We start from the raw sequence: 12,297 nt of genomic DNA on the forward strand, positions 1-12,297 counted from the left end.
GTGCATTTATTAATATGGTATAACACGTCACGAAAATCCTTCATAACAAACAACAGAAAAATCGAAAGTGGGCGATGATCACAGACTGGGTCCCAAAACGAGTAATTTGCGAAATGTTTGTCCTTTTTGCACGCTGACTTTTGCAGTCAAACCCAGTCAGGCCATTAATGGAAAAGAGTCAACATTGACACAAAAGCTTGACGAGATGGCGGCCGGTTGTTGATCATTGATGAATAAACCTGGCTTCATGTTTAATGTTTGACAAACGAACGTCTTTGTTTGGTTTGAATCATCCTAAACATCGCCATACATAGCTCACTTCCATACATAGCTAAAAAAAATGCTTTTTCTATGCTATTAGATGCTGAAATGAGAAAAGGGTCTAAAATATTTACTGAAATTTTTGTATATTTTTATTGTCTACGTAATATTCAAACAAGGATTTATGACCATGACTATGATTCATGACACACAAATCATGTTAATATTTTCTCGTCAAAATATACGAGAGAATTGATTAAATTCACCCGTAGGGTTTTCTGATGTGACCCAGTGACGCAATAGGGGCGCAAGCGAACAAGCACCGTTGTCAAGCTAACTTTTCTGATCACTAAAGCTGCGTAACAATTGTAGCCCTTTGATTCCACTGCCACCAATCAAACAATTTATCCACTATTTGACAACTGAGAAGGCCAGAAGCCCGAAATACAAAAGTTCTCTGATAATGTCACTGACAGAAATGAACATGCTTAAAACACGTCATGCTTAAAACGCTGAGACTGCTTATACACATCGTGTAGGGAAACCCCCTGAAAGTTTCCCGAATGTTCTGTTGCCTTCGTTGAACAATCTCGAAATTCATCGAGATCGAAAACTACGGCAACTCCGTCAATTTATTCTTCAAAACGTGAAATCCATTATGTTTATTTTTCAGCATTCTTGTGCCTAATTCACTTGTTGGGAGACGGTGATGGACAGAATTTGAAGTTATCGCACCAGGAGGGGCTGTTTGGTTTGTCCATACATACCTTACTTAGAACTTACAACAACAGTATGAAATAATTTTGTGAATCACTAAAAACAAATATACCGTAAATTTACTAAAAAACCCACAAACGGCGAAAAAAATGTAACTCACCGCTTTTTGTTTGAGTAAATACGGTATGAATCATTGGAAGAGTGAGAAAGTTGCGCAAGTATTTCCGATACGGGCAACTTGATATTTGTAACCACAGGTTTTCATAAAATCATGACGAACTTTGCTAAAAGTTGTTATTTAATGAAATCACAGGCAACTCACAATCACAAGATGTTATGCTGGATAAACACGTGTGCCAACGCCAAAAACTGACACTGTCTTAATGCCGGTGTTACGCCATACAAGTTCCTTTTCTCATGCAGGTCAATGTCCAATTGAGCTGTGTCACTCGACACACATTCATAAGTTGCTGGCAAACATAGACATTGCATCGTGTGAACACAGTGTTCCTTTGAAACTGCATCAAAACCTTTAGCCGAAACAAACATACCACATTGATTTGTTATAACTTCAGTAAACGCAGTTGACGTTTGATTTTAAATCTTGGACACAACAAATTTAAAAACATTAGACTACTGAGTAGTTACTGCCTTACTAATGGCAGTATAGACCAGAGGGATGATAGTTGACAAAAAAAATCGTCAGTTAACAAAATTTTGAAAGCGGGATACTCGGCCACCTTACGAGGTAGCAGCATGATTTTTTAACACGTAAAAGTTCACAGACTGACCTTTCTAAAGATACCATCAAACAATTAATCCACCATTTAACTAAACAACTGAGCAGGACAGAAGCCCGAAACACAAAAGTTCTCTGATAATGTCACTGACAGAAATGAACATGCTTAAAACACGTCAATGCTACCGCAATTTCTATCGGTTACACTTGATAAACATTCAAGTGAGAACTTCATGAAATTTAAATTAATAATTGTACGAAATATGCGATGTACAATCAATGAAACAAACGCGACGCTGAGACTGCTCATAAACATCGTGCAGGGAAATCCCCTGAAAGTTTCCCGAATTTTCTGTTGCCTTTACTGAACAATCTCGAAATTCACATCAAATCATTCTTTAAACGTGAAATCCTTGATGTTTATTTTTCAGCATTCCTGTGCCTAATTCACTTGTTGGGAGATGGACAGATTTTGGAGTTATCGCACCAGAAGGGCCTGTTTGTCTTGTCCGTACTTACCTTACTCAGAACTTACAACAACATTATGAAACAATTTTGTGAATCAACTAAAAACAAATACCCTAAATTTACTCAAAAGCCAAGAAACGGAAAAAAAACTGTAAGCCACTTGACAAAAAAAAATCGTCACTTAACAAAACTTTGAACGCGGGTTCTCCGGCCACCTTACGAGGTGACAGCATGATTTTTTAACACGTAAAAGTTCATAGACTGAACTTTATAAACTCACCAAAATTATTTAAAATACATATTTATATTAGTTTATGAATATGATATGCGTATTATGACAACGGTTGCAACAACAAGATTCGCTGGCAAAAATGTTACAGCAGAGTATTTTACGCTCTTAACCCTTTCAAACGATATTAAAATATCTGAAAAATTCGAACAGACAAGTGCAGAAATATGAATTTATATTTTGAAAACCTGAAAAAATATCGATTTTTCTTTGATAACTTTCGATAAATGTTCGTACAAATCGAGTCGCAAGTCCTTCTTTTGAATAAATAATCCTATACCATACTAGTAACGAATGAAATCAAAATTTAATCAATTCGCTTGAGGATGCTATATGCGAAATTCAACGATAACTCACGCCAACCCGACCGTCGCTCGTCGCTATTTTAAGCCGTTTAAGCAAGTTAATGATCAATAAAAATCGGTCGAAAGCCACGTCATATTTTTTACACTTTGTGGTCCGTTTTGAAAATATGTTGTGATGTATTTGGTCAGCAATAAAGGTAGTCTACTCCATATCCACAAAAACGACCATTGTATAAACGATAAGGAGCAATGTGTGTATTTTCCTGCTGTATACAACAACTTGTTGTAAATGTTACGCACCGCTACACACCTGGTTCACGTGACGATATCTATTCCTTTTTTCTTGCGTTTTTCCTGCTTTTTTCCTGCGTTTTTAGTGTTTTGTGCGCGTGATGCTTCACTGTTGACATAACCCCGAAGAAGTCTCGCCGGATGGCAGACGAAACGTTGGTTTCAAATAAACACTTTAGAAACTAAGTGCCCGAAGAGCAATTCTGATTAATAAGGGTTTGATGTATTTGTTTTGCAATAAAGGTACCTGTCATAAACAACACCGTCGCTACAAATTAATTCCGTTGTACTCGCGTTTAAAACATGTCTTTGTTCTTGGATACTGTTACGCTCGGGCGTGATGACATCACTCTTCAAACATTTGTGAGCGTGTAAGACTTCTGTGTAGTAAATTTATTATGAACCATTTAAACCGAACTTATTTTACCGTGTAATTTATGGTGACCAACAAGGCCCTCAAGGATTTCAAACTTGGTTGAATATTTCGCACGTTGAGTTGCATCTCTTGTCATGGAAGCGTTGACAGTTAAAAATGTAATTAACATGTAAATCAATAAAGCGTCTTGTTGTGAGTCGGTGAGCGCCATGGCTGCCAACTCAGCAAACGAAATGTATTCGGCAGCAAATTAGGAAGATAAAAGTATATCCTTCCCTGTTTCACGAAAACCCATGTTTCGACCGATTTTTGTTAATCATTAACATGCTTAAACGGCTTAAAATAGCGAATTGATTAAAGTTTGATTTCATTCGATACTAGTATGGTATAGGATTTTTTATTCAAAAGAAGAACTTGCGACTCGGTTTGTAGAATAGCTCTGTACAAGCCAATAAATTTCCCCCTTTTTCTTTGTTTCGCTTCGTTGACTAAAAGAAAAACTATTTCGTGGTGTTTTGCTTGTTTGGGACGTTGGTATTCCTATGTTACCCGTTTCCTCATTGTGGCACATTTGTTGTGTTATTTTTGCAGTTACGTTTGCTGATCTTCTGGAACGAACATCGCAATGCTGGAAGAAAACTTCAGAAACTCATCACCGTCAGAATATACAGAGATTCTACTTAAACTAAGTTTAACACTGTCATTGATAGTGACGTGACATTGTGACTGTTTTGCGCACCTTTATGATATTGTTACCAAATCCTTGCATTTGCAAATAAAATGTTGCAATAGCAGTGCATTTACTTGAGCAAATCACCTTTTGAATATCAAAATGCTATATGGCCACAAATAAACAGGCAATGTGGTAAACATAAGCACTTGTCAAGGTTTTATTTGACTGAATATATCGGTTGGCAAAAAGAGTTCCCCGAACACCATTGTTTGTTTTAAAACCAAGTGATTTCTATCATAAACTTTGGGTTCCACCGAAAATGTCATGAGGTCTCATTAAAAAAATGTCCTCGCACAAGCACATTTTCCCTCCCTGAAGGGCCCTGGTTTGCACCGTACGGAACCTTATAGTGGTTGATTTCCACAAACAAAAAGTTGTCGCAACGGTAGTAATATGATCAGCTGCGTCATTCGCACGAACGTCAGTCGCTCAATCATTTGATTAACTTTTGTGCCACGTCTCCAGTCACAGTGAGTCTTTGTTACATCCCTGGGGTCAACAATGATGTCCGGAAAATAGAGAAAAGTTGGTTTCCTTAGTAAGCTTTTACCCGTTCGTAAACTATTATATGGTTAGAGACAGGAATATATAGTTACAGGAAATATAATTAGGATGTTTGAATCATCGACCCAAGCTAGGTTAACCTCCACAAAATTTCCACTGCAGTTTATTACACTCTCTTTCCCTCCTTTCGGAGGCGTTTTGCAACCCGTTGTTTGTAGGGGAATTCGGTTCTGTTAGAGATTAAGATAATGCTCACTGTTTCGATGTGTCGGGTCTCATCATTTCAGCTAGTGCATTTCCGCGGCTAGACTGGCCTGCTGTCCACACAAAATTTACATTATTAGCACAGCGACTTCTCTAGCAGAATATTTTCGAAATATACCAGACCTCACGTATTGAACATGGTTTGTTAGCCCTTTGCAACTTGTAAACATACTGACATCTTTAGGATGAAAATTGCGCCACTTGCTGAAAATTGTCGCATCTTTCACCACGAAGTTTCAGTGGTTGTTATCATCTCAGAACAGACAAACATTCCACGTGGTGGTGACTGTCTATCCGGTTTGGCACCACACTATATGTACTAATACTTGTGGATAAAGCAATGGTGGATGCCATTGTGGCCAAGCAACTGCTATGGAATCTAATAGTGTATGATGTTTAATAACGAAAGAAATATCTTTTTGCTTGAAGTTCACTAAAACGGCCCGTGTCCTAGACATAAAAATCAAAAAATTTTAGGTGTTTTCCCACAAGGGGCTGAACCTGGGAACTCGTCACGCTTGAAGTGTTATACGCAGCCATAAAGTAACGTTGTACCACGAGGTAGGCGAACTACCACAAGCCGCTCGAAAATACAGGCTGAAGCAATTCTTATTGGCATTAGGAGAACTTACATACGAAATGCAAGATCCGAAAAGCGCGATGGAAGCTTTCACCAATGGTTTGCCCTTGATAACGGAAGGTCAAATACATTGGGTGGGGAGTGTTCGAAATAAGGGTGGAAGTCGTCTTTGCAGCGTAACTGTCGGAAAACGGGAGGATTTGTGTGTGCAAGAATACGTGGAGGAAGAAGACTTACCTGCAGTGTAAGTGCACCCTAAGAAAAATAATTGCATAGTGTTTTGCTTGTTTGGGACGTTGGTATTCCTAAGTTAACTGTGTCCTCATTGTGCACATTTGTTGTGCTTAGTGTTAGTTTACATTTGCAGATCATGTCGATGGAAAGAACTCCGCAATGCTGGAAGAAAACTTTCGAAAACTCATCACCAGAATATACAGAGATTCTACGGTGCACATTGCAGTGGAACAACGTTCAGGTAATCTGTACTGGGGCGTTAACGACTAGGTTGCGTTGAAAAGGGGAACCAACTTTTACCTGGGCGCATGTGTCTCACATCCACTGCGAATCCTAGCTTTGTATGTCTCTAAACCATAGTTCTCGACAAAAAGTTTTCGCTAAACGACATTATGTTGCAGCATTATACTAGAACATGGCATCAGAGGAACATGTGACGTTTTCCTCGAGGAAGTGATGACGTCAAGCGTAGATGGCGCGACAGTCGATAAGCTGAAATGTAAAACGGCTTTACAGGTAATTACTAAAGATCAGCTCATGTTTGTTGTATTTGTTCATTACAACCTAAAGTTTGACAGCTTTGTTAAGGTGTGTCCATTGGCATATAACGTAATAGTGAGCTTTGCAAACAACAGTTAATTAATCGTCACTTCGCATCTGTGTGTAGCGGTTAGATATTTGTATAGCCAATGTATTGCTGCGCAGCGCGTTAAAGCAGAACGCAAGGAAACTTTAGTTTCGCCGTCGGGTAGCGTTACATGACGTCACAGCGTTATGAGGAACCCGATGAATAGCTGAAGCAGTGGAGCGTGACAGAAATGTCAAGAAACTATTTTAAAAATTCGTTGCCTGTGCAACATCAACCTGCTTCAAACTCCAAAATGTTTCATTGCGAAAATAGTTAATTATGGTTTGTACTGAATTGGTTACACCAGTTAAAGTATATGCACGAAATTCAATAGTCCTTTAATAGTAGCAATATTTCATGCAGCACCACTGCGTAGTTCCACACTTGGCTATCACAGCAGCTTTCATTGGTATTGTTATATATGAACGGTTGGGTGCAGAAGTCATTTTTCCTATTGTTTATATTTTTCACAGGTGGTTGATGGAATGGAATACCTTCATGGACTGACACCATCAATAGTTCATTTACATCTTACTACGGAGAGTCTCATTGTCACCAAAGACTATGATGTGAAAGTATGAAAAGAGCACCAAACCCTTTCATTAAAATTTTGTATGCCTCCAGTAGTAAAATTTCAATACCGTGTTAGTGTATGCACCTACTAATTTTGATAAAACGAATACCAAGAAAGGAGCAGCATTTCATCAATAGATTTTATTTATCTCTCACAGTTGTTTCTTACGCTTAATGTGCATTAAGTTAAATATTGTCGTCAATGGTTCTGAGAGACTTGTTTTGTGTTTTTTCTGTGAGCAGAAAAATATTTTAATTTTTTACATCTGCATTTTGAGCACTTTATGTGTTGTGGACAAGTCAAGGCATAATTGGGCCATTTAATGTAATCAAATGCATCAGTAAAAACCAAAAAAAGTTGCTGTTTATTTTCAGATTTCGTCCTTTGAACACTCAGTGTATGTATCAGGTAAAACCTTGCAAGACACACTGGTTTTCGTCCTTTAAACGAAAAATTTTTTTGCGAAAAACACAGGTACGGAAAATTTAAAAAAACTGAATCTGCCGAAGGAATTCGAGGGACACTTACCTCCTGAAAGCGGTGAAGAAGAAGCAAAACCCTCACAAAAGTGGGACGTGTACAGGTGTTGTTAAACTTTGCACATATAAAGCTTTTGTCAAAAGTAAAACGATTTGATTGCAGCTTTGGAAAAGTTTGGGAACAATTTTGCGGCCAACAAGAAGGTAAGTGTTCAAAGTCTACATGAGTAAGGCCGAAATGCAAAGGTTCTAAACCAAAAAGATTAGATTATTGGTTTCGCTAGCTGGTGGGAAAGGGTATATGACTGATACATAATAATTAAAGGCTCTTCTGGCAAAAAAGAAAAACTAGTTCGGACGACGTTTCGGTCGTTATCCAACTGACCTTCATCAGGACAAATGAAGTACAACGCATAACACGGCGATAAATAGTCAGGAGTGAAAAAGTAAAAAAGGGCGAAAGAAGCACGAAAAAGCTAAAAGAGCGCAAAAAAACGTGGAGGCGGGCAAAAAGAATTGACAACGCGCACCAACAAGGAACGATACAGGGGTCTAACGCACAGCGCCCTGAGGTGCTGACATCGGGTTTAATCAGGGGCGTGTCGCGCAGACCGTTTATCATATTACGATAAACAGGAGGAAAAAAGGTTTTCCTCTTATCATTCTAGGTCAGATTCATGTGCATTTATATGCACTGACTTGATAAACATTATGTTAATAACAGATAGCAAGGATCCCAAGCTTGCCGACGATCAAGACACAGGAATATTTGCAGTTATTAAAGACCTGCGAAATGTTTCCGAAGATTGTTTGCAACTTGAACCCCATCTCAGACCAAGCTTTGCAGGTTTGTGTTCGTTATTGGTAGCAGTTTGCAGGTTTGTGTTCGTTATTGGTAGCAGTTTGCAGGTTTGTGTTCGCTATTGGTAGTGTTGAGTATTGTTTACACATTGTAGTCTAGGAATTTATGACCCTTTTTGACATGCTATAACATGGTCTAAGAACCGGTGGTATTTTGTTTGTAGATTTGCAAGAGATGTTTGGACTCCATCGAATGGAATGTAAGCTTAACGATAAAGAACTCAAAGACATTGGTGATAAACTGCCCATAAAGGTAACCCTGAATGAAATGAACGTCAAATACGAATGTTTTATACTAAGGTCCCTGATATCGAGCTAATTTGTTTGAATAAATACGATGTTTTATTATCTTTATCATTTGAACTAAAAATCTCAGTAACTTACTTGTTGAAACCTTTCTGATCAACTTACTTGGACAGGAGGAGGAAATTCTGAGGTCGAAGAAAGTTTCTGTTAAAGAGAAGGAAAGTTCACAAAGCAATGGTGAGGGTGATACCCCTGTACTTCGACGAAGACAACGTAACCCTGGGGAACCAGATCATGGAGTTCCTGCTACAGTCAGAGATGGTAACAACGCTGTGGTGGAAAGACCAAACATGGCTGTCGGGGGTACGTTTTGTAGTCGTTTAAAAACTATTGGTTTTTATAATAAAGTAAACCTCATTTCTGGCAACAATTTTTGCATCTGAAAACTAATATTTCGTTTCATTTGTTCATTGCACATTCGTTTACAGACAGAGGACTTGGATTTTATTGGAGACTCGACGACGTTGCAAGGCGCCACCCAGTGTTGGTGTTTCTTGTCCTTTTGTCGATTGTTGTCGGAGTTTCCTTTGTTTATTTCGGCTTCGGATTTAAACGTAAGGAGAAGTTGAAAAAATTATTCGTTTTCAAGTTGTTTCTTGTCAATTACTTCCTAAAGCCAATGACAGCATACAATTTTAGTTCTAATCTCACTACAAAAACAAAATGAAGATTTTCCAGGCAGATTTTGACCGCATCCATGTTCTATTCCGCATTCAAGTTCCATAGAAAAATATTAATTGCAGTGGCATTTTTACGTCCTCAGTTGCTCTTCGCATTGCACAAATGATACTTTTCTGTTTTATTTTTTTCCACACCAGGAAACCTAATCGATGTTGCCAATCACCCGCAACACAAATCTCACTTGCCCCTATTGCAAGTTTAAATTTATACTCCACAGCGCCCACGTGCGGAAGACGACAACCGCCTGCTAACGAAGGAAGTGCAAACTGCTATTTGGATGAACGCAACGTGCAAGTTTGTGAGTACTTTTGTCCCAAAGATTCTGGCGTCAAAGCAAACTGCGGGACTGGAAATTGTCTCGATCTCGAACCACCGATCACTGCATATTGTCTTGAAGAAAACGTCTGGAGTATGGACGTACCATACTGCCAGAAAGGTTGGTGGCTACCATTAATCTGTTTCTCCAGTAACAAAAACGTGTTCCAGAAAAATGGTGAATAAGTCTGCGTATTCTGTGAACTAAATTTAGACCTACAAGGTCTCATCAGTTCAGCTTGGTGTGGCTGTAGGTGATCTTACTGGTCAAATAGCCACTTATATATGTTAACTACTACGGTCTTTTGTTCTCCTCTTCAGCACACTTGGAAAGTGACGTAAAATTGTTCAAAAAATATGTTTGATTTAATATAGGTGTGACCTTATATTGCTAGGAGTTTTTCATGCATTACAAGTTTGTGCTTTGCATTGCAGAAATAAACTGTAATCCGTTCATGGCGCCCACCGAAATAGAGCAAACTTCGTATTGTGCTAACGGCGACGCCAAGTGGAAGTTGTTTCCTGGACAAACATACTCGGACTTCAAAAATGGAACCAGCTGCTTCGTTCACTGCCTTTCCGGTTATAACCCTGAACCTGTGGCCACCGTGTCCTGTATGAACAATGGAGACTGGGATTATGGACAACTTAAATGTGAAAAACCAGGTGTGAATATTTCTGATTTATTGTTATGTCAAACTTGCAGTGAAATGAATGTTTGGAAGTTTTTACATTGGCGAGTTGCAACCTTATCCAGGGTGATCTTCAAACCATGATGTCTATTTGGAATTTCTCGAATCTACACTGAAAAATATCAAACAGATTTAAATGTCGTTTTTTACTTTTTTGCTATCCAGTAAACACACCAAATGACGCTTTGATCTTCAGAGTACAGCAGCGTTCCCAAGGTTTTGCCATTAGTTGTGTAACAAAACTTCGTGTTTTCTAGTGTGCCCTCATCTAAAACTTAGCAACTTCGTATCCGCGAAATGTACTGAAAACAATGTGGTTGGATCTCTGTGTGAGTTTTCCTGTACGGGCGGAAGGGTTATGACGGTAAGTGAAGAGGAAGATTGATATTTACTTTGCAATAATAGGTGATCTTCACTACTTTTCTGCTTGATCTAATTTGCGAAGAGTAAAAGAGTGCAACATGGCTTTTGCAAGTCAATTCTTTTCTCTTTTGTTTCAATTTGAGAACCCCTTTCCAAGCAATTTTAGGAAAAAGCTCTTTGAATCACGATTGAAACATAATAATTTTTTTTTGACAATGAGTTTTTCCGAGTTAATGCAACAATATGCCTGGCGGCGTCAACAACAAACAGTTTTAGGAAGACTTTTTAAATGTGTTTTACAATGTTTCCTAACTCTGTTCACCAAATTAAAACCTCAATTTCCTTGTGATACAGTTTGTGTTTGATATAAGTTTAATCAGTTTAACTTTGAAAGGGACCGCCTTCTGCTACATGTCAGAAAAGTCTCACGTGGTCAGAAAAAAACTTGCCAAGTTGTGAATGTCCGCGATGCAAAACCGGTCCAAACTGTCAGTACACAACAAATTGGCAAAGTATATCCGGTCACCTTGGATCAGAAAACCAGGTAAACACGTCTTCGATGTAAGAACCTGAAGCTGTTAATGAAGGCCTTTAATATTGGCCTTGAGTCTGTAAACATGGGAAATCCCAAAACGCTTGTCTTAAATGTGGTTTTAACATAAAAAAGATACCAATGTTGTCAATGTTTTTGGCTCCAACAGTTTGATGAATTTTGCAGGTGAATTACGCCGGCCATGATATAGTGTGCAAAAGCAGACGCATCATACAAGGGTTTCAAGTCAAATACAGATGCGAATGCAGCGCCAATGGAACAAGTTTAAGCTGTGGAACATATCAAGGCGCGGGAGGGTCTTGTGAGCATTCACTGGCCGAGTTAATTCGTAGAAAAATAGCTTCCGGAGAATGGCCGAAAAATTGCAACGAAGGAGGACAACTTCAAACTGGCTGTTAATATTTCGTACACACAGAAATCGGAGGTTGATGTAAAAAACATCTTTAAAGAGAATCAATAAACCCCAGGATATGCTGAACAACATTATTATGCTATTATTTAGCAATTATTCAAACCTTCGAAACTCAACTGTGCCCATTATTAATGTATTGCAGTTTTGTTTGCAACGTCTGCATAAATAAACAATGTTCCTCAGCATATTCTTCCACTTGGCATTTCCTTTGTATGCTTTTATTTTGCATCTACACGAAACTTTTTTGTACATATCCACAACATCTCAGTAGTATTTTTAACAGTGCGGTTTATAGTTTTGAAAAACATGTTTCATTTGAAGTATTACACAAACGTTATAGTAATTATTGTATGGTTGTGATGTTGCGTTGCATAATTAAACACTTTCTAGTGCTATTCTTACTACCAGGCATTATAATTTTAAAGGTTTACGAGTTTTTTATTACATCGGGTTACGAGATTTAAAATACTTTCTCTTCATCATTGTACATAGTCGTTGGCAATTCAAGTAAAACAGCGGAATAAAGTTTGTCAAACAAAGAGTTTATGAACTACGAAGCTATTTTGGATTTGTGTAATAAGTAGTAATTGGAAACATGATGGATACATTTATGTTTTTGTGTTTTTCTCCAACTTGGCGTGAATGCTTTGGGGCGAAGTAGCGCGAATGAAA

General features: G+C 38.3%; 1 protein-coding gene across 1 annotated transcript; it reads left to right on the forward strand.

The window, feature by feature from the left end:
* The first annotated feature begins 5,379 nt into the window (after window positions 1-5,379).
* Window positions 5,380-12,068, forward strand: LOC145894664 (uncharacterized). The gene is made up of 16 exons (XM_082983297.1): window positions 5,380-5,771; window positions 5,895-6,002; window positions 6,163-6,277; window positions 6,863-6,964; window positions 7,338-7,371; window positions 7,438-7,546; window positions 7,606-7,646; window positions 8,167-8,289; window positions 8,468-8,556; window positions 8,723-8,912; window positions 9,038-9,163; window positions 9,508-9,726; window positions 10,041-10,271; window positions 10,555-10,661; window positions 11,055-11,204; window positions 11,379-12,068. The coding sequence occupies exons 1-16, from the start codon at window positions 5,587-5,589 to the stop codon at window positions 11,610-11,612; spliced, it is 2,163 nt and encodes a 720-aa protein (XP_082839423.1). The 5' UTR covers window positions 5,380-5,586; the 3' UTR covers window positions 11,613-12,068.
* Window positions 12,069-12,297: the final 229 nt, after the last annotated feature.

The sequence above is a fragment of the Ascidia mentula genome, chromosome 3 (genome assembly GCF_947561715.1).
Source record: "Ascidia mentula chromosome 3, kaAscMent1.1, whole genome shotgun sequence".
Taxonomy (NCBI): domain Eukaryota; kingdom Metazoa; phylum Chordata; class Ascidiacea; order Phlebobranchia; family Ascidiidae; genus Ascidia; species Ascidia mentula.

Coding starts and splice junctions, on each gene's coding strand:
- LOC145894664 (XM_082983297.1), top strand. CDS start 5,587: ATGCAAGATCCGAAAAGCGCGATGGAAGCTTTCACCAATGGTTTGCCC. Junction 6,003..6,162: donor TGCAGTGGAACAACGTTCAG/GTAATCTGTACT, acceptor ATTATGTTGCAG/CATTATACTAGAACATGGCA. Junction 8,557..8,722: donor GTGATAAACTGCCCATAAAG/GTAACCCTGAAT, acceptor TTACTTGGACAG/GAGGAGGAAATTCTGAGGTC.